General features: G+C 36.3%; 3 protein-coding genes across 4 annotated transcripts in view; 2 read left to right on the top strand and 1 right to left on the bottom strand.

The window, feature by feature from the left end:
* The first annotated feature begins 1,121 nt into the window (after nucleotides 1-1,121).
* On the top strand, nucleotides 1,122-13,348 carry LOC132177176 (agamous-like MADS-box protein AGL27). Of its 2 annotated transcripts, XM_059589420.1 has the most exons (8): nucleotides 1,122-1,482; nucleotides 5,317-5,395; nucleotides 8,130-8,191; nucleotides 8,276-8,375; nucleotides 10,974-11,015; nucleotides 12,321-12,362; nucleotides 12,485-12,604; nucleotides 12,885-13,348. In XM_059589420.1, exons 1-7 carry the CDS (start codon nucleotides 1,298-1,300, stop codon nucleotides 12,599-12,601), a joined length of 627 nt encoding a protein of 208 aa, XP_059445403.1. In that variant the 5' UTR covers nucleotides 1,122-1,297; the 3' UTR covers nucleotides 12,602-12,604; nucleotides 12,885-13,348. The 2 variants fall into 2 exon arrangements, with proteins under 2 accessions (XP_059445403.1, XP_059445402.1); XM_059589419.1 differs by lacking the exon at nucleotides 12,885-13,348 and having other exon boundaries at nucleotides 1,123-1,482; nucleotides 12,485-12,833.
* Nucleotides 13,349-17,482: 4,134 nt separating this feature from the next.
* On the top strand, nucleotides 17,483-20,406 carry LOC132179613 (uncharacterized). The gene is made up of 2 exons (XM_059592356.1): nucleotides 17,483-18,283; nucleotides 20,079-20,406. The coding sequence occupies exons 1-2, from the start codon at nucleotides 17,884-17,886 to the stop codon at nucleotides 20,093-20,095; spliced, it is 417 nt and encodes a 138-aa protein (XP_059448339.1). The 5' UTR covers nucleotides 17,483-17,883; the 3' UTR covers nucleotides 20,096-20,406.
* Nucleotides 20,407-26,410: 6,004 nt separating this feature from the next.
* The window catches only part of LOC132178487 (uncharacterized), a 5,974-nt gene continuing 4,515 nt past the window's right edge, over nucleotides 26,411-27,869 (bottom strand). Inside the window, exon 2 of the mRNA XM_059590915.1 lies at nucleotides 26,411-26,548. Within this exon, the coding sequence (XP_059446898.1) occupies nucleotides 26,411-26,548 (138 nt within the window). The remainder of the gene's footprint in view (nucleotides 26,549-27,869) is intronic.

Here is a 27,869-nt window from a genome sequence, read left to right as displayed (position 1 = left end):
TAATAATAATAAAATTGGATCTCTCATTTGATAACGGAAAATCCAGTTCATGTCGATAGATAAGGATCGATGTTAGTTAACGGAAATCCACTTTGATGCATCCCATTACACTCCAATTTAAAGGCACCCCTATTCCTGACATGAGTCTTCTGTTTGTGGACAATGACAAATCATACCATCACCTGACGAGATATAAATATAGGCACAGTAATTCTCATTGTCCAATGCCAAACACCCCCATAAGTGTTGGTTCCTAAAATGCCCCGTACAATCATGTTTTGGCAAGGCACCACAGATCCACAGGCCTGCACTTTTGTTCATGTTCCTGATTTAACCCCCGCCTTTCCCTTTCCTTTCTTTTCTTCTTTTCTCTTCTCTTATCTTCTATAATGTTCTTCTAAACAGTTTCATAAAATAAATTTCCATTCTTTAATCAAACAATCAGTTGGGACATTACAAATATTAAGAGGATTCAAACTTCAGAACAACAAACAATAAAGTAAAAAGTTACAACCCACAATTTTATTAATGTGACACTATCAATTAATCCTTTTTAATTATGTTTAATCTAAATATTATATATTATCCTTTTATCTCACTTTGTTGATGAAGTATTGCAAACTAGTCCTTAAATAAAAAATGGCTAATTATAAAATATTATAAAATACATTTTTATCTCCTTATTAATGTAATATTGCAAATCTCCCTTTCTTATCTTAAAACTCTTAACCAAACACAATTATATTTGTCACCGTCCTATTCGGCTATTCCCTTCCTATCCCCGAGGCCAAAATAAAATACTTACAATAAAATAACGAAATTTGTAATTAAAATTTGGTTAAACTTTGATTAGTCCAACGTAAATGTTTATTGACCCTGTACAATCCAAGTCCTCCACCAAGTTCATTATTCTTTTCCTTTTTTTTTTCTTTTTTTTTTTTTTTTTAAAAAAATTTAATTTAATTTGTCGTTTATCGCTTTCTTATATTCAAAGTCCGATAAGATAGGAGCTTTTTCTTATTCTAGACGATAGACCATAGACCCAAAAATAGAAAAAAGGAGAAAAAGAAAAGGACTGCCCGCGTACAAAAGCAGCCGCAACGAGATAAGACATGCGCATGGAAGAACACGTGTCAAATGGTAATCGTCTGAGTCTCCACTAATTCCACCATCCCATCTCTTTCCCTCTCTCTGCTTATAAATAATATCCGCTCTGATCCGGAATCTTCATTCGAGACTGAGACACTGGAGAGACAAAAAACAAATAACGGAACAGAGAGAGCAATTAGGGCTTTGAATGGGGCGGAAGAAAGTGGTGCTGAAGCGGATCGAGGACAAGAGCAGTCGCCAGGTGACCTTCTCGAAGAGGCGAAACGGCTTGATGAAGAAGGCTCGCGAGCTCTCCATTCTCTGCGACGTCCAGGTCGCTCTCATCGTCTTCTCCAGCCGTGGCAAGCTCTACGAGTTCTGTAGCGGCAACAGGCAACTTGCTTTTCTTTTTTCTCTGTGTATTCTTTTTACGCTTCAATTACACTCTGTATAGTTGGTCCGAAACTATTCCTCTGAGCTTTTGAAAATCGAGGAAACGTAAACAACAGAGAAGCTCCAAAGCCATTTTTCTCTACTTCCACTGAAAATGTTCTATGCATTTTTATTCTTGTTTATAATGTTTAACTGCGTATTTAAGTTCACTAAAAAAAATCGCTTTGAACTTTTTTGATCTTCTTTAAATTGATTATTATATTCATCCTTTCTGTCTGAATGTGGTGCTAATGTTAGTTTATTGCTAGTTTTTTGATTACTACTTGTTAGTGGACGTCCGAGGGATACAACCTTAGAGGGTTTCCTTAATTTTTGTCATGGCTTCTGGTTTGTTATGTTTCGTCATGATTCCGCTGCACTCCACGTGCCTTTTGTTACATTCGTGAGGAATCTCTGCTCTCTCCCAAGTTTGTCGCCTTCATAAACTTATATATTTGTTCTATTGTAGACATTAAAGGTTCCAGCTGTAGTTTACAGAATGTAGGCCGTCAGCCTCGTAATTAGATGTTGTATGTTCTGTCTCATATTGGCAATCGTGTTTTTTTTTTTTTTTTGCATTTAAAGACGCTGAATACTAGAAAACCCGAAGAACGTATCTTTCATTTGGCAGGGCTAGGTAGGATCGCCCATTGGATCAAGCTAAGTGGTAAAGAAGATCCAACTTGTTGGCAGTTGTTTTTAGTGCTAAGCACCAACAGCTCTTGTCAGTTGTTTTCAATGCCTAACACGCGACTGCACATAAGAATGATGAGACAGAACTAGCCAACGCATTCCAAAAGGAGTGGCTCTCCTTGTGGTTGACCGAACCATCCTTAATTAATAGTCTTTGAGGGTGGCTAAATGATGCTGAACATAATAAGAATTGCTCTAACAACATAGAATAATAAATAGAAGGTTATAAGGTAATTCAGAAAGGAAAAGAAAGTCGAATAGGGTTGAGAACAAACCCTAGCTAAATCCCCAAGTAAAAAGAGGATAATCTATGAAAAATACTCAAAATTCGAATGTCAAACTAAGCCCACAAGTCAGGCATAAATAGCTAAAAAGGTCCAAAAATTACAAAAAAATGATAAAAATGTCTAATTCTGAAAAATAAAACTGCAAATCAAAACAAGGATTTCGGTGATAAAATATTTCATAAGGTTTTAATTGAAATATTTCCTAAAATTGCAAAAAATATTTTGAAACTCTGATTCAGGGGGGAAACAACGGATTTGAGTCCAAAAATAATGCTCACTTAAGAGCTTTTCATGATTGGTGCACCGAAAAGAGCTTTTTAGATTGAGGCCTTATGTGCGATTCTAATACTTGTAGCAAATGTTATACCCGTTTTACTGCACACCGCACAATATTGCCCCAGTTGTGCCTAATCATGTTGATTCTTTCTATTCTTTCAATGATATTCTCTGTTGAGATACGCCAACACCATCGACTCAGTATCGGACAGTTCAGCATCTCTTTGTCCTGTAGGGGTGATTTGTCCACTCCCATAAGGAGTCTAGATGAGCTTAAGGGGTCCACATTTGCATCACTAAAGCTTTGATTCTTCTGCCATTTGTTGATGTTAGGTTTTCTGTTGGCTAATTTGATGCCAAAAATTATTGTATGTAAGTGCAATTTGGTTGGGGTAGCCTTGGGTATGATTGCTAAAATCCATCAAAATGATGAAGAACCGAGGAATTCATTCAGTATATTGGTCGCTACCGTTTGGACAAGTATTGTTATTAAGAAGCTACTGAGACACTCGTTCGGTACTCATCTGAACGAGTCACGTAAGAGTTGAATTGAAGAAGCCCTTGAGAACCTCGTTTGATAGGAGTCCAGACGAGCCATATTAGAGCACTAGTAGCAACTTCCCTTTGATTTCTCCTAAGTTTAGGGCACAAAACTACTTTTTCATTCCCTATGAAAATATATTTCACAATAGTTTCCTTTACCTTTCCCTATACCATTAAAATATTATTTATTTACAAAATACAAGTTTCTTACTTACCCTCACTATTTTCACAAAATCTCAACACAATCCCCAATTAAAGACAAAAAGATGAAAGATGAGAGAGGAAAGAGAAATATTTATATTAAAATAATGTATAAAGTGGTTCCCTACACATTGGAAAATACTGTAGCAACCCTTGAGGGTTGGTTAAATGTAGGGAATCTAATGTGAGTAGGTTTTTGTGGTTTTTTTTTTTTTTTTTTAAAAAAATTTTAAATTTTCCCTAAACATAAGAAAGAGAATGACATTTAGGGCATCTGCTGCTAGTACTCTTAAAAAGGAAATTTGAAAGCCTCGGGTTCGGATTATATGAAGCTCTTGATAAGCTCATTTGCAAGGCCATTTACTACAGGTCTAGACAAGGTGAAGATCATACGAGTCCCAAGATGGTTGTTTTCAAGCCTGTTTGGTGCAGGTATGACCGCCACTAGGATATAAATTGTGAAGCCCTAGCCTAGTCCGAATGAGCCTACTTATCCGTCTAAACACTGCCATAAGAATCACACATTTCAGTGTTTGATTTGGACAAAAAACTAAGATATTGGCTTAGGGTATGTAAGGCTTACTATGCACGACTTTCAAGGTGGCTGAAGCCGATGTTTATGTGAGCCAAGAGCGAACTCAGAGTTCTAAGTTTTTTCTTCCAAATCTCTATTGTAGTTTGATAATCCACACCCGAAAACCATTAACCTTCAACCCCTGGAGTTTCTGAGCGTAAGAGAAAATCAAATAGAGAAGATTGATCAGTGTAACGACCCAGGAAAAAGCGATAGCCACATTTGCGCTATCACCCAAAAAAGACTAGTCAATTTTGCAGTTTCCCTAGAATTCATTATAAAGTCCAGTTTCACCTAGTAACTAGGCAATGTGGAACTTAGTATTCATGACTATCCACCCTATGTGGGTTATTCCTCATCTTAGCAATATGGGATCAGGGTGTTACAATTAGAGTTCTGGAGCTACTGCGGTAGAAACAAACAAGTTTGGTACAAGAGTTATTTGCAAATATTTTGTAAATTGAATTATTTGTAATTTAATCTTCTATAGGGGAGTAATTTCTTGAGTTTGACTGCTCCAAAGTGTTTTACCTTTGAAGAGTTCTTCAAAAGATTTCACTTCGTCACCAAAATCCTATTAGAGATTTTGGAGGAGTACATATAATGAAGTTCCAATATTATTATGCGCTATCACCTAAAAATGACTAGTCAATTTTGCAGTTTCCCTAGAATTCCTTGTAAAGCCCAGTTTTACCTAATAACTAGGCAATGTGGAACTTAGCACTCATGACCACCTACTCTATGTGGGCTGTTCCTTATCTTCCCAATATGGGATTAGGGAGTTACAATCGGAGTTTTGGAGCTACCGCAGTAGGAGCAAACAAGTTCGGTACAAGAGTTATTTGCAAATATTTTGTAAATTGAATTATTTGTAATTTAATCTTCTATAGCGGAGTAATTTCTTGAGTTTCACTGCTCCGAAGTGTCTTACCTTTGAAGAGTTCTTCAAAGAGTTTCACTTCTTCACCAAAATCCTATTAGAGATTTTGGAGGAGTACGATATATGTTGAAGGCCCAATATTATTATTCTTGAAAAGATTATAAATGTTTTTTGTGTCTCTTTATTCTTATATCTTTCTGTTTAATACAAAATGCAATTCATTTTCCAAAATATCTATGTAAACTAGAATCTACATTTCCTTTTTACTCAATGTAATTCAATAATATCTACATTTTAATTTCTAATTACAAAGGTTTATGTAACTAGTTCTTATTATTCAGCTTGGCTAAGATCCTTGAGCGTCACCGGAGTCGCTTTAAAGAAGAAATGAAGACATCCAATGGTCTTAATGACATAGAAGTAAGTAGTTACTTTTTCATTCATCTCTATTAGAATATCCTCGGGATTTCTTGTACTTAATGTTATAATATCCTTACGATTTCTAACATAATTGCCTTGCATTAGACGGGATTTCTTGCCCTAGTTGCCTATGATTAATATCATGATGTTTGTCTTATTTTTTTAATGTAATTATGTAGGAGACTTTATTCTCATTAATTATTATTTTTACTCCATATACTGTATCAACAGGCCATCTTTCACTATAATAGGCCTACTCTGTTTTTTTTTTTTAACGAATTATACTAGGCATACTCCTTGTATAGTTAGAACACAAGAGCAATACTCTCTTTTAGGCCAAATACGCCTCTGATCTTCTTTCATGAGTTGGGCTAACAAACAACAAAATTATTGACAATCCTCTCAAGTCGAACACCAAACTTCGGGCTATTGATGGTGAGCTACTTACTGATGCTACTCTCTACAAACAATTGGTTGGCTGTCTCATCTACCTCACAGTCATTCAACCAGGTCTTGCCTATGTGGTTCACTTGGCCAATTTATGACTGCACTACGCTCTGTTCATTTTATGACCACACTATGCTCTGTTTACTACGTCAAGCTAACAAACAGTAAAATTGTTGTCAGTCCTCTCGAGTCGAACACCAAACTTCGGGCTATTGATGGTGAGTTACTTCTTGATGCTACTTTCTACAAACAACTGGTTGTTTGTCTCATCTACCTCATAGTCATCCAACCAGATCTTGCCTATGTGGTTCACTTAGCCAATTTATGACTGCACTAAGCTCTATTCACTTTATGACCAAGCTATTCTTGGATCCTCCACTATGTGAAAGGCACCCTTTTCCAGAGTCTTCATTTTTCATCTCCTTCATCCTTTATCTATGAATGTATTTTGATGTTGATAGGTTAGGTGGCCTCATTGATCATCCTCATTTCTTGACGCAATGAAGAAACAATTTGTAGTTGCTCGTTCCAGTACTGAGTCTAAATATTGTGCACTTGACGCCACCTATGAACTTTTATGGCTCCACTAGTTACTACGAGACATGGGTGTATCGCAGAATACTAGCTGCCCTATCTACTATGTCAATCAGAATGCCATTCAGATTACACACATAATGATGTTTTTCATGAACTTACGAGATCGACTGCCATTTTGCGCATCATCATCTATAATATGGAACTCCTTGCCTCTGTCCTATTGCCTTTATTGATCAATTAGCTGATGTTCTTTCTAAAACCCATCCTTCTCAACTTTTTCATGCGCTTGTTTCCACACTCAAAATGATTTTTACAGCACCAACTTGTGTTTGCGAGGAAGTTAGAATATCCTTAGGATTTCTAATATAATTGCCCACATTAGAAGAGATTTCTTGGCTTGAGCCTGTAATTAATTTCATGATATTTTCCTCATTTATAATTTAATTATGTAGGATATTTACTCTCATTACTACTTGTATTTTGTACATTGTATCAGTGGGTCATCTTTGACTATATGAATAGACATACTCCTTGTATAGTTAGAACACACACAACAATACAGTTCACTTCTCCACATCTCTCTTTTTTCTTTCTTTCTTTCAACAGTCTCGAAGTTAGACGACTATTTGATTGAGAAAAAAATTCTGCATCAGGTAACTCAAAATGTTTAATAAATCCATTTGAATAATTTATTAATGAAATTCAATGACTGGAAATTAGTTTCTTCCCCTGTTTCCTAAAACAGTTTCTATTGCTTGCGAAACAAAACTTATAAATACATTAATACCCAAAGCAATTATCCTGATATTTCAAGGAGCTACTTTCGGATAATTAATCAGAGGAAGTTTAATTGTTAGATCCCCTCTGAATCCATGTGTAATCGTTGAGAACGGCAAAACTGCTAGCTCAGGGTAAGTGTTGGGTCTGATCGGGGAGAACTACTTGACCTTGTCCAAAATGCATATTTCATATGCGTGTAAAGACATGCCCTTTTTAAGTTTAGGTGGAATTTGAGCTCAGGCAAAACTTAGGAAAATTGCTAGACTATTAATGCATTTAGTGAGCCTTGTTATCGTGCAGAGATGGATTTAATGGTACTAGTGAGATGATCAATAACCTTGTATTTCCAAATTGATACCTTTTTTCTGGATTTTGATATACAAAAGGGGCCCTCCATGTCCCATCTCCATTTCTTTGATTTTATGGACCCTCGATGTTCTAAATGGTGGCATGTCTTTGGTGGTAGACTTATTTGACGTATTCCATACTTGTGTAATGTCCCTTTTGGCTTTCTTAGTAATACATCTTATTTGTCATCATGGTGATGGGAGTATAGGTCGTATTTTATATGGAAATTGTATCAACTACACATTTAAGGTCTCTCTAAGATCAAGCATGACTAATAATTTGAGACTTGTACATAATAGATTGCTGTCACTGACTAACATGTATTTGGTATTTGAACCTCCACTTAATGAGAGAAAACAGTCAATCAGTACTAGATTTGGACAACAAGCGAACTTCTCTTATGGAAGTCTTCATTGGGAATAGCTGTGGCATCATAATGGTGACGGTGATGCTGAGTTTTCTCTTGGAGGCGGAAAGAGTGATGCAAAAGTTTTCTGTCGCTGCATATATGAATTTGGTGTAATATTCTTCTTTTGCCCTGCAAGGAGGGCATGTACCGTATTATTGCAAGGACTGCTGTCTCTGATACATAATGGTTAACTGCTAAGTTTCTTGTCAACAGAGCTACCATCCAGAATATGCAAATCAAGAATCACATGTGGAGCTACTAAAACTAGTACAAAAGTAACTATTCTTTCCTTATATATTTGCTCTTCCTAAATGCATATCGCTTATAGTTGATGGATTCAAAAAATGTCGCATCCTTAGGCAGCTAGAAGGGCCAAATATTGAGCAGTTGAGTGTGACTGACCTTGCGCAGCTGGAAAAAAAGTTTAATACTGCACTTACATACACGAGATCTAGAAAGGTCAGTTTTGTCTTTTCCTTTTTTTCAATGAAGATTATAAACTCTTACATTATGTAAACCCTTGAGTGTTGCATCTAGAACATGGAATGCTGGCAAACCATAAAACTCATTAATGTCCAGATTTGGGCTATATTATCACTCTTCTCATCCTATTCTATCTAAGAGTTGTACTTGTAGTACCATATGATTTTCAACTGTTCTGTTAGTTTTGAATAGTGGCTGCTGATGGATAACTGATAGTTGCACACTAAAAATAACTAAACTTACTCCACTTAGGGGGAGAGTACCACATATTGATTGCGAAATACTCTGCCTATTTTATCTCAATCTTCTACTCTTTATAGAAAATGAAACCAAACTCCTACTCAAACAATTTCCTAATCCTAATCCTACTAAACAATTGCTCATAAGAGCTTATTTAGTTTTATAAAACTCTTCTAAACAATCAACTAGACCACTGCAACAACAAACTGCTCATCAAAGCTTATTGAAGGAACAATGACTCTTCTAGACAAATCCTACTCCAAACCTACTTCTGTCAATATCTGCTGCTGAACATCTTATGGCCTTGTCCTCAAGGTTCAAAGAATGAATTTGTAGACAAGACCAAACCAAATACCCCCCCTCATCGTATGATATCCACTAACCAGCTCTCTTTCAATGAGGGCTAGTCCCCGAACAATTGAAGCTCTGTATAATATAATTCCACCAAAAGTTCCTGCTTTTGTGTTGCATGTGCTAACTCATATGCATGTGGGACCTTGCAATTTTAGGGATTTTGCCCTCAATCTTTTCAAGAGCTTCAGTCACAAAGTTGGATTTGTCTTGTTTCACAATATTGTGACTCCTCATCTTTTTCCACAGTGGTGCTAGCTCATCCTCAAGAGGTAATATCGCTTCCTCCTCTTCTTCCTAGCCAATGCCAATTCCGTGGAGTGGAGGCGACACTCTTGCTTCAACATCAGAGCCTTCTTTTCCTCCACAGGCTTCTTTGGTTGTTTCTCATCTTTCATCTTTGTCTTCTCCTCCTATGGTTTTTTTCTCCTCCCTTGTCTTCTCTTCTGCACATTTCCCTCTCAAGGGTAAACTTCTGAACTCGGTACGTGATGTTGCAAGCTGCTACAACATGTGCTCAAAGAGTTGCTCTAAATGATCAACGCTATGCTCCAAGAGTCGTTTCAAACGATCAGTGTGGGATATCGCTGGCTCTAATACCAATTAATGGACAACTGATAATTGCACACTGAAAATGATTGAACTAACTCCACTTAGGACGGGAGAATAAGACAAATTGGTTACAAAATACTTTGTCTATCTTATCTCAATCTTCTACTCTTTATGGCAAATGAAACTAAACTCGTACACCAAAACAATCTCCTAAATCTAACCCTATTGCAACTAAACTATTGCTCACACCATCTTATTTAGTTTTATAAAAAAATTTCTAAACGACCAATTGCTCATCAAAGCTTATTGACTCCTACAAGGACTCTTCTAGACAAATCCTACTACAAGTCTGCTATAAAATGTGGCATTTGTGTCTTGCTTCAACCTAGAAAGTCAGATTCCAGACACTGCGTTGGGGTGCATGGCTTTCTATTTAGCAGCACCATAGGGTTCAGGCAGATATTGCAAAGCACAATGGAAACTCTACCGGCTTGTCCACTTGTTTTCTTATATTCAAAAAAATCTCCATCATCTTGAGCAAGGTCATGAGTGCACCCTGAGATATAAGCAGGTATAGGAAGTCATGTTGCCAGATCTATCTTGTTCCAAATATTCTTGTACACATAATTTATTGAAATTTCTGTGATTACATGAAGCCAGGGCATTTTATATAGTCTTCAACAATTTTCTTCGTTAATCTGTTCTTTGTAGTCTAGCCAAATGTCTCTGGCTTTTATACTGTAGTAACTCTTCTTAGGCTTGTTCTACTATCTAGTTAACGATTGAAACATAAGGAATGTGGGTCAGAGATTCTTCCCTGGGGACTTTTGTTTTTTTCTGATCAAAAATTTCTTACCGTATGAACATTTTTCGCTTCTTTCCCCTACCGAATTTAAAGCATCGGCTTGTAAATATTAAGGGATCCTTGCAGCTTTAAGATTTAACCACTAATAGTCACATGCAACTTCAATCATTGTAGGTAACATTTCTCAGTCATGGTAGTACCGTCTGGCTAAGGTAACTACATTGAGTGAAAATAATGCATTTAAGTCTTTCTAGTTTTTTCTTTTTTTTGACAAGTAATTAGCTTCATGGAGAGGAGAAAGGGGAGATTTTAATTAATGACTACCGTTTCTTGAGGCATGGTCATTTACCATTTGGGGTCATTCTTTCAGGTATTACTGATTAAAAGAATTAAATTCTGACAAATACCTATTTTAAATAAGTTCCATTAGGAATAATTTACTAAACTATGTCCTCAGGATCTAAAGTCAAATATCCATTCGGGAAAATTATGCAGCACGGAATTGTCTGCTATTTTGTATTGTTGTGCTCCATTCTGCCTGCACAAGAAAGTATCATTTGACCTAGGATTCCATCTGGACAAGTTATATTGCTATTCCTATTCATTATTGTTATTTATTTTTTCAGAGACAGCTGATGATGGAGTCCATAATGAGCCTTCATGAAAAGGTATGCAATTGACATTGCTCCTTTGGGATATTTACTTGGCAGACCTCATTTTTTGATGTTAATTACACAACTTGAACCTTGAAGGAAAAGTTTCCTCTTAGTTTTTGTGAATCCTCAAAAGGTCAATGTGATGTGATGAATTTAGATCCCTTATGAGCTGGACTATAGTTACTTCTTATTAAGACATTGATTACCATATCAGGACTCCACTTGAATCTTGAAGGATAAGTTTTCTCGTATATTTTTGTGAGTCCCCAAAATGGTTAATGTGATGTGATGAATTAAGATCCCTTATCAGCTGGATCACAGTTAATTGTTATAAGACGTTGATTACCATATGGGGACAAAGTTTCATCTTATACATGAAACTTTTACTGCATCACATTTATCTAACCCTGCAGTTAGCTGGCTTCTTAAATCAGTAAGGCTTGAACACTGCCTCCTCTGGTTTTTGTAAGAAATGATGATCACTTGGTAGTTGTTGCTTATCATACAATGAAATTATTTTCCTTCATACCCAAATTTTTTGAGAAACCCTCCCCCCCCGCAGGGGCGCTTCTAGTTCAAAATCTTTGGGTCATTTGTACCGTCTATGAAACCTTGCCTGCTTTAATGGTTCTTACAATATGTCATAGTAGAATACCAAAATAGAGATGTATATCCAATTATCCCTCTCGATACTCCTCTACTTTATATCATTCATGAACCCATCAGACCGTTCAAAATCTTGGTGTTTAAATCTACTCCCAAGAATTTGGAGATATGCTTTTAACAAACTTTGTTGTAGGTTGTCTGGTTTTGTTATTAGATCCACTATTCTGAAATGATCTAATCATGCCTACTCCTTTGGATTACCCTGGCCAACTTTCGGATTAGGGATTTAAAGCTGCGGCCTAGGCAATTAATAGAACATCGTGAAGAGGAAGCATTCAGTTCAGATTTTAACATGAAAAAAACGAACTGCTGAATTATCTGTAAGAAATAGCAAACATAGCCCCTTGTATTGTACATAAATGTGAACACAAAAATCATCACCATCATGTATCCCAACTACATGAATGAGCTAGTAGAAAAAGAGTTGAAGAAAGAAAGTGCAAGAACTTTGCTTTATTTGGAAAAGCACCAGAAATGATAACTGAGAGCAAGATGAAGAAAATTGGGAAATATAAAGCATAGCATGATTCAGTTTCTGAAATTGATTGTCTGCATGTATCTGTCTGTATTTTTTATATATGAATTGCAGCATGTAACAAATACGGGTATTTTAAATGCATTGGCCAATTGTGTCTCCTTTGCTATGAACAGGAAAGGATGCTAAGAGAAGAAAACGAGCTATTAGAGAGAGAGGTAAAAGCATAGATAAAAAGAAAAGGCCACAGTTTTTTGAACTATTTTGTTTAAAGCATTACTAGTGGCAAGATAACCAAGAGAACTAAATCATTATTGGGGTGATTGTTTGTTACTTACAGATTGCAGCGATGAAGAATAGTGAAGGCAGAGCTGAGGTGTTGATCGGGTTAAGTCTACATGAAAACAGCCCCTTGCCTCATCCTCCGCAACCAGCAACACTACGTTTGCTTCCATAGCAGGTTAGAGCTGGCATCAACAGGTGCTTCACATAACCTGCAGTGATAAAAGGAGCCTCTGATACTCTTTACTGGTCACCTTTTGAACATTTGAGTGCATGAAATAGCCTACCGTGTACCATTTAAAAGTTGGTTTCTAAGTGCGTCTCCATTGCTCGAGTGATTCATAATCTTGTGTGCTCTGGTTCTTTATTATGACAATAAAATAATTCAAGGATGCCATTTGTAGTTTCTTACATGTTTATCTGATCACCCGACCTTTACCAAGATGTTTGCAATGTAGTTTCTTACACCATGTGGTAAAGAAGAGCGACAGAGACGAGGAAACACGAGGTGGTGGTGGTGGTAACTAGTAGGGTTTGGAAGATTGCAAACATCCATGTGGAACACTTGGCACCGCATGCATGCTTAAAAGGTGAGTTGCTGACACTCTAATCACTCACTTCTAAGACACATATGCCAATGCATGCAATTCCCAATTATTTGCCTTAATTATGACATTCACCGCCAAGTGGCGGACTTTCTCCTCTATATTGGGTGGGTTTCTTCTCTCTCAAGAACTAGGTTCGTGTAAGTGTGTGAAAAAGAACTAGGTTCTCTTATCAAAGCTGACTTTTGTAACCTCACCGCCAAGTGGCGGACATTCTCCTCTATATTGGGTTTCTTCGCTCTCGAGAACTAGGTTCGCTGACTTTTGTAACCTTTGGAGTGTGTTAAAGCAGTTTAATTTTAGTGTCTTTATAGACCTATAGTTTCTTCTCAGCTATACCAAAAATGGCACTAGTCACAGTTGCACGTTCTAGTAAACCATTTTTGACATGACCCGCAAATGGTATACAAATTTAACATAAAATTAGTAGGTTATGATTGAGGGTATGACCCATTTAATTAAATAGGTTGAGTTTAAATTGAGTTATATAATCTTGTACCCATGCCTTGACACGACCTAACATGTAACATTTATAGCTTATAAGTTTTGACATAACAATCAAATCCTACTCAAATTAACGAATTAAAGTTGAAAGGTCTGATCTATTTATTAAATAGATCGAATTATAGTTAAATATACAATCGCATATTTATGCCTTATCACAATTTGAATCCAGGAACACAAGTCATCCCTAATAGTGTCATAGAAATATGTCCTACTGTTATGGTCCATTATCTCTCTCAGTGCCTTACTTTCATTGGGCTTAAGCCCCCTCTCTCTCTCTCTCTCTCTCTCTCTCTCTCATTTTACGGCAGTAATGCAATATGTCGCCTTTTTAAGGTTCACTGCTTTAACGTGGTCCATTTTTGTGTTGGGCCGTGCATGGTTAGAATATGGGCTATGATAAAAATTTGCGGTCTATGGTCAAAATGGACAATCAATCAAATTTGTCTGAGGGGTATAAAGTGGCAAAGTCAGGTTTTATACCTTGGTAGCTGAACTAGTATATGGAAAAACTTATAACAGAACAAACAAAAACCAAAAAAATAACTCAAGGTGGTCTGACTTTTTGTTACAACAAATCGAAGAACTTTCTATTACAGAAGCGAAACACAATGACAAAAAAATTTCTCAATCCTAGTCAACTGTTTTGCACATTTTTTTGGCAAAGAATTTTGAAAGAAAAGGGAAAAGGGAATTGATTGGTGGGATATTAAAACTAGATACGAATTTTGAAATTTTAACCCAAAAAAAAAAAAAAGTTATTTATTAATGAAAAAAAAATAATAATGAAATAGTTACCAAACAAATCATGTTAATGTTCGTATAGAAGTCGGTAATTAGCAAGCTCACGTTAGTTGACCATTGCTTGTGTTTTTTTTTTATTATTTTTTTTTTAACAACGCTTGGGTTTCTATTGAGGAGGAGCAGTTTTCATAATGCATTCAAAAGTTTGTTAGCTGTCTCTAACTAAAATAAATTCACTCCTCTAAATTCTAATAATGACGTTCGATATGAAAGGGTATTTCTTTCAATGCCTCTACGAAAGAAGTGTTCATTTTGTCAACAATTAGGTGTTTAAATTAATGAATTTGGTTTAGGTGCTACAAAAATTAATTAGCATAAAATCGCTCACTTTCCTACCAAATCAAACATTTAAATATTAATATTTGATAGAAGTCCTTGGAATCCAAGGTGGTAGGGTTTGACAAGACATTTCAAATTTAAAGCAACATACCACCAAGTTCACAAGTTATCGTACCGAATTTTCTGGGCTTCCCACGTCATTGCTTAACCCTTGGTCTTCCCAAGTCATTGCTTAACCCACGTGCCAATAGTAAAGTTTTGAAAAGTGTTTTGAAATAGTTTGATAAATTTTTTATTTTATTATTCTTTCATTTATTAAATGCTGAATTTTTTTCTCAAATACGACTTAACCAAGTAGATTTACAATTACGAGCCTACCGACAAATTTGGTGGCCTGCCAGGGCATGTCAGACGGATTTGGTGACCACCGGTTAGTTCTAGCAGTCTCGCAGTGGCCGTTAGTTAGCTCTAGAGGCCTCACACAGCTACCACTAGGATTGCCATACCACAATGCCACCACCGTGGTCCATACTGCAATCATTTTTATTTCTATTTTTATCTTTTCCTTTGTTTTCTTTTTTTAAAATGAAGTATTTTCCCAAAATAAAATAAAAACAAACTATTACATTTCACACTCCAGGGTAGTGATCGCCTAGTGACAATTACTACGATAGTCCACACCAAATGGTCAACCACCATAAGGTTGACTAAAGTTCATAGCACCGTCGCGGGACTATCAAAAGTTCTTGGCAACTACTGTAAGACCACCTAAAGTTTACGGAGACCGCTGCAGCTGTCCAAATTTCACATAAAATGGTGCAAGGTTATTGAAGCTTCATGGCAATTGTCACAAAATCTCAAAAAAAGTTAATTGCGGCCAATGTTGGGTTACTAAAAGTTCATGACGGCTGCCATAGGCCGCTCAAAAGTGTTTTTCGTTTAGTTTTTTATGTGAGTGTTTTGATTTTTGAAACGAGTTTCTAGTTTGTTTTAAAAAGTGTTATAGCGCATCATAACAAACAAGTGAAAATACAAAAATAATTTTCAATTTTATATCCCATCATAACAATTTTTATTTAAACCTCAACTTTCTAAAACAAAAAATACCACTCAAAATATAAGGACGAAATAATCCGTTCCGTTGATTTGTCTGCATAAAAATTTGATTTTGAATCCTCAATCGGTGAAGGTCGTTAAAAAAGAGAGATGTATAATAGCAATTTATGATTTCTTTTTGTTCACTCTTTACCAATTACCATATATTTTTACCTGTTATCGGTTATCACTCAAATGGGTGTGCAGTTGTACGGTTTTTAATAATTTTTTGGTGAGAGTATCGACCAAGTTAGTTAGAACACTGATAGCAATCATATTATATAAATACAATTGCCAAACTATTAATTTCTATCTTAGGCTTCTGTTTCTTTCGTTTTGTTGTTTGTTATTGTGAAGTTTCATCTTTTTCTGTTGTTTTAATTTTTTGTACTCATTTCTAATTTGCTTTAAAAAAAAAAAAAAAATTAAGGATCGGTAAGAGAACAGAGAGTACAATTGTGGGACTGTTAAAATTACTGTTCAAACCATACCTATAGATCCACTTGTTAGGAATAGGTGGGTCCGCAACCTCTTGTGAAATTCGAACAACTTAATAGCAAAAAAACAAATTAACTCTACTTATAGATAAGGAACAGCCCCAGGAAGTACTCACACAATTGCAATCCCACAGGCCACAGGGCCACAAATATATAAAGTATTTAATGAATGTCCTCTTCCTGACCTTTTTTTTTTGTTTGTTTCTTATCACTGTGGGAGAGGGGGAGTCATCTTCCTGACTTTGTAACGTAACTATCAAATATTATATAATTTGAAATAGTTTAAGAAGACACTATATTAATATTTTAATCAGCATGGGAATCCATATCTTCACTTTCCCATATCATAATTTATCCTTTAAAACACGATAGACTTAAAAATTAAGTGCATGTTTCACGAGGAAAACTATCATCCTAATTGAGGCTAACCCGTGATGGTGGGTCTTTCAGTTTTCATAAGATTCAGGATTAAGGCGATAAGACATCCGAGTCGCGACAAGAAAACTTTTATTGCCAAGCTTTGTACTAAATTTAGCTGCCTTTGCCCGTAAACCATGTTGCTATACAAAACATGATTGCCCACAATTATTGACTCTTCCTAATTATAATTATAGGAGTAAATCTAGAAATTCTTTATATATATATATATATTATTCTAAAAAGAATTTAAATCTAACCTGCCCAATACCATTATTTTCACGAAGTTTTTGCTCAAAACTCATGAGTATTTTATGAAATTTATCTCCATTTATTTTGTTTCTACGACAATCGTTTGTAGAAAACATTTATAATTAAAACATTTATCTTATAATATTATACCAATGAGGTTATTCTATTCTTAGGCAGATTTGTTTGTTTAGTCCAAAATCTTAACTCCAATTGATGAATACTGAATAATACATATTTATGTGAAAAAAAAAAAAAATTAAATTATTCAATTTTTAAAAAATAATACCGAATAATAAAATATTTTTAAAATTCTGGTGAAATTGTGAAAACCACATTCAGCCCCAAGTACAAAGTTATTATCCTCTGTGGGATAATTAGTGCGAGCGACCCGAGGAATCTGCGCATTACGCCACGCGCTTAATCAATATACGTGAGGCTGTCCACAATTCGTTGAAGATAAGGTCCCACGTCACCTGGCCACATATAATCACTCTGGTCTTACAGATCACACCCACTCCACAACACGGAGCGTTCTGTAAACGCGCACTTATTACGTGTCGGCGTTATCTTACCCGCCACATAAAGCACGAGCCCAATTGGAAGCAAACACCACGCACACAAATTCTTTTCATATGTATCTGAAATTTTCTCCCTATCCAAACGAAAGAGTTTCGAAAAAAGCGAACCAGAGCTGACTCTGCAATCAGAATATCACCGCCGCGTCTCTTTCTCTCACTTTCTATCTCTATTTTCTAGAATTCGTCTGAAGAATTTCCTGGGAAACAAACAAAACCCTTGCCTCTAATAACTCTCCACTTGTAGTAACGTTGAAGTCTCTCCAATCAACTGAACCGCTGTAGATAAAGTTTCTGAGTCTATCCGCTTGCCTCGTTTTTCGCGAATTTTTTTGTTAAGATTTTATCTTCCTCGTAAAAATTTTCTCAATCGGATAGGGTTTCGAAGATTTCGTCGGAAAATCTCCATTTTCCCAGTAAAAAACGAAAATGATGAGAAGGCAGCAGCAAGATCAGCAATCAAGGGTTTTCTACGAGCTCTCCGCTCTGGTCCTCAACATCCTACGATCCCCGCCGTCTCAGATCCCGTTCCCCGACCACTCTACGGCGGAGGCGGTGTCAACGACGTCGTCGTCGTCGACGTCCCGGCGGTCATCTCCGGCGGCACAGATCTCTCCTGCGGGGTTCGCTTCGCTGCTCCTGGGGATCTCGTTGGCGCTGATGCTCTGCGGGTCGGTAACCTTCTTCATCGGCTTCATATTGATGCCATGGGTTCTCGGGCTGGTCATGGTGTTCTACGTGGCGGGGATCGTCTCGGCCCTATCCATGTTGGGTCGCTCGCTTCTTTGTTACGCCACGGCGCCACCCACGCCGCGAAAGGACATTCCTGGTGAGAGATATTCTCAATTTCTTGGGTATATATGTGTTTTGGTTTGTGTAAAATTGGTGTTTGTTTCTTTGTTTTATTGGAATTTATTGCGTTGTTTCTTGCTAATTATGCCAAGGAATTGGTTAATACTTACGGATTTCGGAGATTCTGTTCCGTATGTTTTGTTTGGTTCTTGGACAGCACGTGTGAAAGGGAATTGAGTTGCTTATAAATTGGGAAGCTAAGCGAATTTTGTAGATTTCTTCCGATTTGAGTACTTTACAAATCAATTAATTTATGATCTTGGTGTTGGGTCTGGGTTCGTGTTTGGTTCTCGTGGTGTTTGGGTTGGTGGGGTTTAGGAATTATATGCAATTAGGAATAATTATTTAAATTAATTATGCAGAAAATTGTTTTTGAATAGTAGCGTGTACGTTTCTCAATTGGATGTCATGGCTTAAGAGGCAATTGAGGCGAATGTCATTTTTGCACAAGAAATATACAAGTTTTTAAAATCTTCTTGGTCCTTCCACCTCACAGTTCATCCTGCTCAATCATAGTCAAGCTCAAAACTTTTTAACTTGTTTCTCTTCTGCCTCATCCATGGCCTTGGTTCTTTTTACAGGAATTTGAAATCTCAGGGTCCTCCGCACTTTCTTTTTGATTCATATAAGACTTCATTTCACATCGGAATCTTTGTACATGTGAGGTATACGCATAGAGAAGGTGTGAATTTCAGCTTAACGGCAGGATTTGGAAAGATTCCGTAGATGCATAGGTCAAAAAGTTACGGTAGCTGTCAGTAGGCCCGGCTTCATTGACCACACACTAGATGATTTTTGCTGCCGTGTGGATATCTTATCAAGCAAATAGTACAAAGTTTCTTCTTCTTGGATATGGAATAATTATGTGATTTACCAACAAGCGAAGGAGAGAACAGAAAGGCGGGAAAAGAAGGGGGGGGAGCGGGGGGGACTTCAGGTTTTAGATTGATTGAAAGGTATCTCATTTTATCAGATATGTGGGATACTTTATGTTGGTAGTTAACAACGGCAAAGATGGGATTATCTTTTTAGCTCTCATTTATATATTCTGTGATAGTTTTTAGCTGTTATATAGTTTTTAGTGTGTGATAACAGTTGATATGTTTTTTGTTTTGTTAGTTTGCTTGATTATGTTAATTTGGATATCCGGACAAATGATCGGACACCCAAGTGTTGTGTTATTGCTTATTTTGTCAATGAACAAATAAATTAATAACAATATACAAGTCTTCATTGTTCATTTTAATGCCAAAAGGCTAAGTACCTGCCCTTTTTTTACTTTTCTGATGGTGTATTGTTGTTTAGTTATAGTTATTAATTTAACATAGACATGAATATGTATTTAAAGTTTTGATATGAAATCGCATTTGGCAAAAACTATGGTATTTGAGGATCATGCTATCAGTGATTTTTCTACGTTACCTACCTTGAATGATCGATCTATGAGACACAACAGCTGAGAGAGTTTGCTTGTACTGTGATGCTGATAAGGAATGTTAGTCACATAAAATCCATAGTTCTTGAACATTCCTTTACGCATACTTATCTTGACTAGTAAATGGAGTATGACAAGCATGAGATGAATAAAAATTGAGGCACCCTCCGCATCTCCTATCAGGTTGGGAAGAAAAATCGTGGGAAAGGGGGAGGGGGGGTGGAGTTGCTTGAATATAAGATTTTGTTTACTATTTATGTGCAGCGTTGTTCATGTTAAACAGTTTGGAAGATTGCTGATTAACTTTTTCTTCCCCTATGATTTCCCATTTCTGCAGCATGGAAACTTTTGTGAAGATTAAAGGTGGTTCGGAGAATTATGTAGGGGAGGATCTGAGTGGCGGCAACGTCCCTCAGTGTATTGCTTCTTCTAGCTTGTGGATAATTGTTTATTTATGAGTTACTGGATGTGTGGATATTAGTTGATATAGTGAATTGTTAAAGATTTTTATGTACTACACTACTACTGCCAAACGAATTCCAAGTTGTGAGAAGAATTAGGAGGGCTATTCCCAGTTTCTTTCTTCTATGCTATTTCGTTTTACTATAAACTTTATGTATCCTTCTTCATGGATATATACAATTTTACCTTCTTCTTTTTTCCCATCTTTTTGGAACAAGATCCTGATTATTATCTTCATAGAGACGGCGATGATAGAAATGAAAGGAGGAGATGAAAGAAGTGAAACCAGGCTTGTTTTTAAAAATATACTTTTTGAGTGTTAATCCTCTTTGTTTTCTCCTTTCAAAATAAAAATATCAACAAATAATTTAAAATATAAAACTTTTAAAACTGTTTTTTCCTTTATGTTACATTAGAATTTTTTTTTTTTTTTTTTTTCTTGAAAAGTCATTTTCCTCATTGGATCATGGTTTTCTGGCGTCGAGTTGGGTGTGCAGTTATTGCTTCAATTATTAATAACAAAGTAGAAAATGAATATAATAATGAGGATAGAGTTTTCTTCTTAATTGGGTTTGAGAAATTTTTTTTAACACAATTTGTAATAATATGTGTTATTTGAACATGTGAGATGAACATGTATTTTTAAATAATAGGGACAAAGTTAAAAAAAAAATAATATTAAAAACGTATGTGCATTTCACATATTATTAAAAAAATAAATACATGTCATTTTTATAAACTGAGTTAGAGAATTTACTCTAACCTAGTTTGAAGGAAGAGAAATGCTACTCATCTCAAATTTATTTTTCAAAAGTTGGCTCCTAAATAATGTATCAAAAGTTGGTTTCTAAATTATTTGTGACTATCTTATGAGATGGTGATATATTATTTATGAATCAACTCTTAAAAAATAAATTTAGGATTTGTATCACTCCTTTTGGAGAAAAACTCTTTCCTAATAATAAAAAGCCTGGTATTGAGGTATACTTTAGACTTGTTCAGGGATAAGGTTGGTTGTGGGTCAGGATGAGAATGGTAAGAAGCTTGCTTATTTGTTTCAGAGTCAGATCTGGAGGCTTGGAATCGAGGTTTCTTAATAAATAATGAGTTGGTGGGCTGTCAGTTTTATCACTCTTGTCTCTTTTCTTCTTTTGGGGTTTTCTTCCGGCCCTGGCTCGTTTTATCACGGCTAGTTGTTACAACTATCTCATGATTCTCATTATTTTTTTTATTTTTTATTTTTTAAAGAAAATCATTCTTATCTCATTAATAGAGGAATCACGAGCATTAAAACTCTTACAATCATAGAACATAACATTCTAAAATATTCTAGCCGAAGCTAAAAGATCAAAGTCGTAACTAAAAGACTACACATCAAAGACGCAAAACATCTGCTAACCTATAACTAATCTTCAGTTGGAATAACAGATCTGCGTTAGGCAGACACAAACTAATGCATAGGTAACTCTTATTCCTCGACCCTGGGATTAAAAGGACCCCATGCCGACACACATCCTCCTGAACCCGAAAGCCAGGATATCGTTCACATCCACAACCCCAGGAGTCTGGACCAAAATAACAAGCGAGGAGATCAAGAAAGAGGACATGGCCTTATTACAAGCAGCAAGAGAAACAAGAAAAATACAGGGAAAATCAAAGCAATACAACTAAAAATTTAAAAATAGGAGCACACTAGGCAGATGACAACAGCCGGAAGAAAAGCCGATCGTGTGCTTGCCGGAAACCGATGCGTAGATGGCGTTGGAAGCACATCGCGGTGGGGATGCGTGAAAAGACCCAGCAGAAGACAGTAAACGGCAAAGCTGGTGCGGAGGAGATCGGCGGCACACTCAAAGAAATTGGGGGGAAGTTTGAGTGAATCCCCCATGAGCGGCACCCACAAAGTGTGCCCAAACAAACACCTAGCAAGAAAAAATAAACAAGCAAACAAAGAACAATAACAGGGAAAAGAAAGCGAAATCCAAAAACAAACACAAAAAAGAAAAGAAACACAGATCAGGGAAGAGATGAGGGGAAGGAAAATGGGTAAGGGAGGGGAAAACAGATCAAGGAAAAAGAGGGGGAAAGAGAGGAAGGGGGAGGGGGGGAAACCCCACGATTCTCATTATTATTAAAAGGTAATGCTGAAATAATTTATTTTCATTTTCATTATCTCCAACTCGCATAAATGAGCCATTACTATTTGCTTCCCTTCAAACATAATTGAGATCTACTGCATTTGCCCTCACTGGTTGGTTGCAAATTGCAACACGCAATCCCTTCCCCGGTTTCCCTTATTTGAATAAAAAAATATTAAAAAAAAAATTCCAACACGCAATATTATTTAGCAGGTTGGTGAGGAATGGTTAGCATTGCTTACAAGAAACAGCAATATGAAAAAGTCCTTATAAAGGCTCTTTAATGTTTTTTTACTTTAACTACTAACTCTGAACAACAAATCGGTAGAAATCCAAATTCAGATGAACATGGATGAAACCATGGGCCTTGCAACAGTAACTGGGGCGTAAGAATTAGGAGTCTAATTGGGCTAAGACATGGCCGGCTCTTTTTGGATATCACTTAAGCAAATTTGTGGTCCAATTGTAAATTCCAGTCCATCACCAGCCAAGTTGGACCTTATCCAATGTGGAATCAAAGACAACTTCGGCAAATAGATCCAAAACTAAGGCTGCATTTCTTTCAAGAGAAATTGAACAAATACTCATCTTTAGGAAATGTTGAGGCCCATTGGGCTTTGTCAACCTCCAACTCTCGTCTTGCTTGTCGGACTGTCAGATTCGGCAAAGTCAGGTAGGTTGATTAAGTTAATTATAAGATTCATAGAAATTAAAATTAACCAAATATTTTCAGGCGATTATTCATGTACGCAGACAGTGGCACTGATGCTGAATTGACTCCCCTTTATCTTAATTTGTTTTTCAAAATCACAGACGTAAAATTTCTAATTTTCCTACCTTTTATCTTATTTTTTGTTTCCAATTATTAAAATCCGTAAGGAGGACCCAATTAGAAAGAAGAAAAAAAAAAATGTCATTTAGCTTAATTTGGGTAATTGCATGATAAAGTATAATCATAAAAAGAAGATGACACAATGCACAAAACTAAAACGTGTCCCTGAAGATCCTAACCGTTCCGTGTATCTTAGATATATAATTATCATCCAACGATGGTGAGCGAATTAAACACAACATAAACCTCTCATTAGAAATTTAATCATCAATCACTGTTCAAACTTGAAAGCAAAATAACAAAACCGGAAACATTAACAACCAAAGACAGCAACAGTGAACAGAAATTAGGCAGATCGAGCCAATTGTATGTGTACGTTTTAGCTGATCATCCGGTGTAGATGTGGACGCCAACAGCGATGAGAAAGATGGTTATGATGCCGAAGAAGATGATGGTGTGGACGAGGATGGATATCCCACTCGTATGCATGTTCCCAAACTCCACCACTCTGCCCCTCCCGGGTAGCTGAAACAACAGCCCCGGGCTCAGCAGCACGAAGAACACTACTGCTATCACCACTGGACCCCAGTCCGCCATGTTAATTAATTAATTTCCACGTAATTCTCTCTAGCTTTAATCTCTTTCCTCTCTGAAACTGATGATCACTAGTACTCGATCTCTCACGTACATGAATAGAGGAACATATATATAGTAATCCAAACAAGTTTTCTATTAATTGGGTTGGAATGGAAAGGAAGAAAGGAATAAAACAGAGCGTATATCTGAAGAAGAAGATATCTTGGGTTGGGTGCCTTCACATAGATGCCAATCTCATGCGTACGCGTCAACACGTGACTCGAGCTCTTTCAAAAGACCACATCATTTTCCTAGCGATGACAAGATTTATCAAATTTTTATTACTTGTCATAGGATTTGTTCTTCTCTGATACGGCACAATTATTTCAAAATATATATGCCAATAAAAATATTCGCAACACTTTTTTAATCCAACCAATCAGCTACAGCTAGCGTCCTCTCATGGAGAAACTTATCATTTAATTAAGTGTGTTAAATTACATATCAAAGGATTTTAGTTTATTTCTCTGCTCTTTTTTCCTTGGACGATTGGTTCTTTTCTTCGTAAATTGCCTGTCACGACTACGCCTAATTATTAGCATGGTAGTGGGCGATATTGTTCAATAATATGAACTATAATGAGTCATCTTAATTTCTCCCTTCTTCCCTTTATTTTATAGGCTAAGCTAACTAGCTAATTAAGCATCCTCCATTAGAGTTTTACTTTAATTATTTCTCCTATTTAAAAATACAATTTAATTCCAGTTAAAATTTCATTAATAATTTTCTTATTACCAGCTATTTTCAATTTGTACTCCAGTGATCATCTGCACTGTTGCATGTTCAAACGTGTTATAAATCATCCAATCACTCTTTGAGTCTCCAAACATCATAAAATATGCTCAATTATTTTTTTGGGTCCTTGTCAACTTTCTCCGAGTATCATAGACTTCTATATCTTTATTTTCCTATATTTATATAAGGGGAAAATGAAAAATTAGTTATTGTGGTTTACCTGATTTATAATTAACTTATTGTGGTATCAAAATGAACTTAAAGGTCCCCAAAGTATGCCAAAAAAAACAATTTAGTCCATAGCGTCAAATTCTGTCTACTAATTTAACAGATTTTGTTAGTGTGACACTGACTTAAATATGACAAGTATCACAATTTTATTGGTTCTAACGTTTTATGTTATCATAATCTGTTAAGTTAGTAAACGGAATTTGACTGTATGGACTAAATTATTTTTTTGGCATACCTTATAAACTTTTGAATTCATTTTGATACTACAAAGAGTTAATTGTAAATCAAGTAAACCACAAGAACAAATTTTGTATTTTTCCCTTTATATAAATGTTATAGATGTAGATATATTATATATCCATATACAGATTTGCAAAGGTGTTTCTTAGTTTTTTTGTTTCATGGGTGACAAAGACCATGTATGGTTTAAGTAAAGTCCTTTTTGGGTTTGCTTCAGCTTGGCTTTGGAGGTTCAGATATGATATATGTTTATTGAACATTCATTTTAGTTTTAGGCTGGTGTGTCATTTTTTTTATTTATTCTATGACACAAATAATTTGGTTTGTATTAAGACTTTATAAAAGTTATTCTTGTGGCCGAGATCACATAGAACTCATCTATTTAAAAAAGTAGTTAAATAATTCAAAATTTATTTAAACAGATAAATTTTATATAAGATCTTTCTCAACCTATAATTTAGGTAAAAAAATTGTTAAACATCTGGATCCCTACAATCACTATCACATGTTCTCCCTTACTCCCACTTAATTTACCTTTAAATATAAATGGGGTGCTGATGATCATATCATCTCCAATTCCTAAGGTTCTTCAAGTTCTAGCTACCATCCTGATCGGAATTTCTTTTTCTTTTTCTTTTTTTTTTTAAAAAAAAGGTACCACCGGCCATCGATGAGCATAGAATTAACGTACTGTGTTGAAGCATATGGTTTTTACAGCCATTTGAGAATAGAAGAGAGCATTTTGTCCATTCATAAGCTCAGCCAATCAAACAATGGATAAGGCTCATCCCGTGTCAATACAACCACCTAACTAGATGTTGCTAATTAAAAGCCAGCACATGCGCGCAGCTGCGATCACCACACAATGCTCTATTGCTCAGGCGCCCAAATCAAATGCTTGATTTATATTTCTATCTTCATTTAAACTATTTCTGCGCAACTCTACGCGATGTTAATTATGGAAATTAACAAAAATATTAATTGCTTTCCCTAGTCCCAGTAACCAATTATTATATATATAAGCAGACAGAGACACCTCCACTATGTCAATTGGCGAAGAATATATAAATGTTCCGATCCTGTGCATGCACTAGCCCTTCGAAAGCAGCATTTTGTCTAGTTGGATAATTCCTTGGGCTGTTGCTCATTCCCATTTTGAAAAATCATTTTTCTTGCTCTTAACTCTTTAAGCAACATAATTTGCGTAGGCATAAAATGTAAGCTGACACTACTAAAGATGAGTCAAATCAGAAGCCCTGGCCTTCTCAATATTATTAATCAATAACTAGAATTAACACATATAGAACACTCTGCGATCATGTTACAAATGAATAAAAACATACACCCCCCCAATTCTCCTCTTTTTTTTTTCTTTTTTTTTTGGGTTGGGGGGGGTTAACCAAGATACAAGTGAACCTTAATGGCGAGCAAGAAGATGCAAATGAGACCAAAGTAGAGGAGGGAATGGATGAGTATGGATGCCCCACTGGTCTGAAAGCCGCCAAACTCCACGCAGCCGTGGCGCCCTGGCACCTGGAAAAGCAGACCTGGAGTTAACAGTATGAACAGCACCACAGCCACAAGCACTGGGCCCCAGTCCGACATCCTTCAGCCTTTCCGATCCTTGTGCACCCTCGAATCGTGGAAGAGAGAGAGCAGAGGCAGAGAATACAGACTAAAGAGAGACTTTGGTGTTTATATAAGAAGGGAAAGAGAGAGAGAGAGAGAGAGAGAGTAGAGACTAAATAGTACTAAAGAGAGGCTTTGATGGGAAGGAAAGTAGATAATTAAAGAGAATATGGGGCGAAGGTTTAGGGGAGTTGGTCACCTGGATCCACTTCTGCCGACCCACTTGTGTGACCTGTGCTTCGCACGTGACAACTGGGAATAACGTGTTGCCCATGCTTGCTTTCAACGAATAATTAACACTACTTACTCTACTTTTGTTCCAGTTCTTGTGGGTTGTTAAGAATATGTAACGCAGAAGCAAATACAAAGTGGAATTAGATTAGACGGGGGATATTGTACGTTACCCTTTATGGCCCGTTGGGCATTTAGTGAATATTGCGTTTAATCAGGGCTTTGTTTAGCTGATGGCCCAACTTGTTGATGGGCCATTGTGTCGGTCTGCTAATCAAACCCAGGCCTATTTCCCAACATAATTTTCCATTTGGCTTATGTTAGCACGGGCCTCCCTCGTGATGTGACCCAAGTACGTGTGAGGAAAAGGTCAAGGTCGAGGTCAAGAGCAAGTTGGAACCAAGTGTGAACCGATCGAGTTCACCGAACCTTACCTACCATTGTTTGACCTCCGGTTCCTCGTTTTGTAAAATAGGGAAAAATCATTTTTTGCTCTTCTTATTCTATACTATGAGCCACTAGTTATATGTGGTTTTTGTCATGACTCTTATGGATCCAAGGGCTTCCTAAGTCTTAAAATAATGCGTGGAAAGTGAAGTCCGTGGACCTTGAACAATTCTCACCTCTCTATTGGCTTCACATTCAAATTCTTTAATTTGTAGAAGGTTATGTAAAATAGTTTGAAAGTCATATTTAAAACTCTTCCTATTATATGTACAACTAGCCACTAGTTATGGGATCAGATTTTTTATAGTTTCGTGTTAAAAAAGAAAAGAGTGTTGAAAAAGAAATGAGCAAGTATAATATCATAAGGTTGTGAGAGGGAGCCTCCTATTTCAAAGACTTCTCACTCATGTGAGTCTCTTCCTCGACTAGAAATTCTCACATATTTTTGTAAAAAATATACATATATATAAAATTAATAAAAGTAATCTCTAATTATGGGTGATCCTCGTCCTTACTTGTGCATATTTGTGTGTATAACTCTTATGAG

This window comes from Corylus avellana, chromosome ca4 (assembly GCF_901000735.1).
Source record: "Corylus avellana chromosome ca4, CavTom2PMs-1.0".
Classification (NCBI taxonomy): domain Eukaryota; kingdom Viridiplantae; phylum Streptophyta; class Magnoliopsida; order Fagales; family Betulaceae; genus Corylus; species Corylus avellana.
Note: the sequence above shows the minus strand (reverse complement) of the source record. Positions and strands in the feature narration are given on the sequence as shown.

Coding starts and splice junctions, on each gene's coding strand:
- LOC132179613 (XM_059592356.1), top strand. CDS start 17,884: ATGATGAGAAGGCAGCAGCAAGATCAGCAATCAAGGGTTTTCTACGAG.
- LOC132177176 (XM_059589420.1), top strand. CDS start 1,298: ATGGGGCGGAAGAAAGTGGTGCTGAAGCGGATCGAGGACAAGAGCAGT. Junction 1,483..5,316: donor GAGTTCTGTAGCGGCAACAG/GCAACTTGCTTT, acceptor CTTATTATTCAG/CTTGGCTAAGATCCTTGAGC. Junction 8,192..8,275: donor CTACTAAAACTAGTACAAAA/GTAACTATTCTT, acceptor TCGCATCCTTAG/GCAGCTAGAAGGGCCAAATA.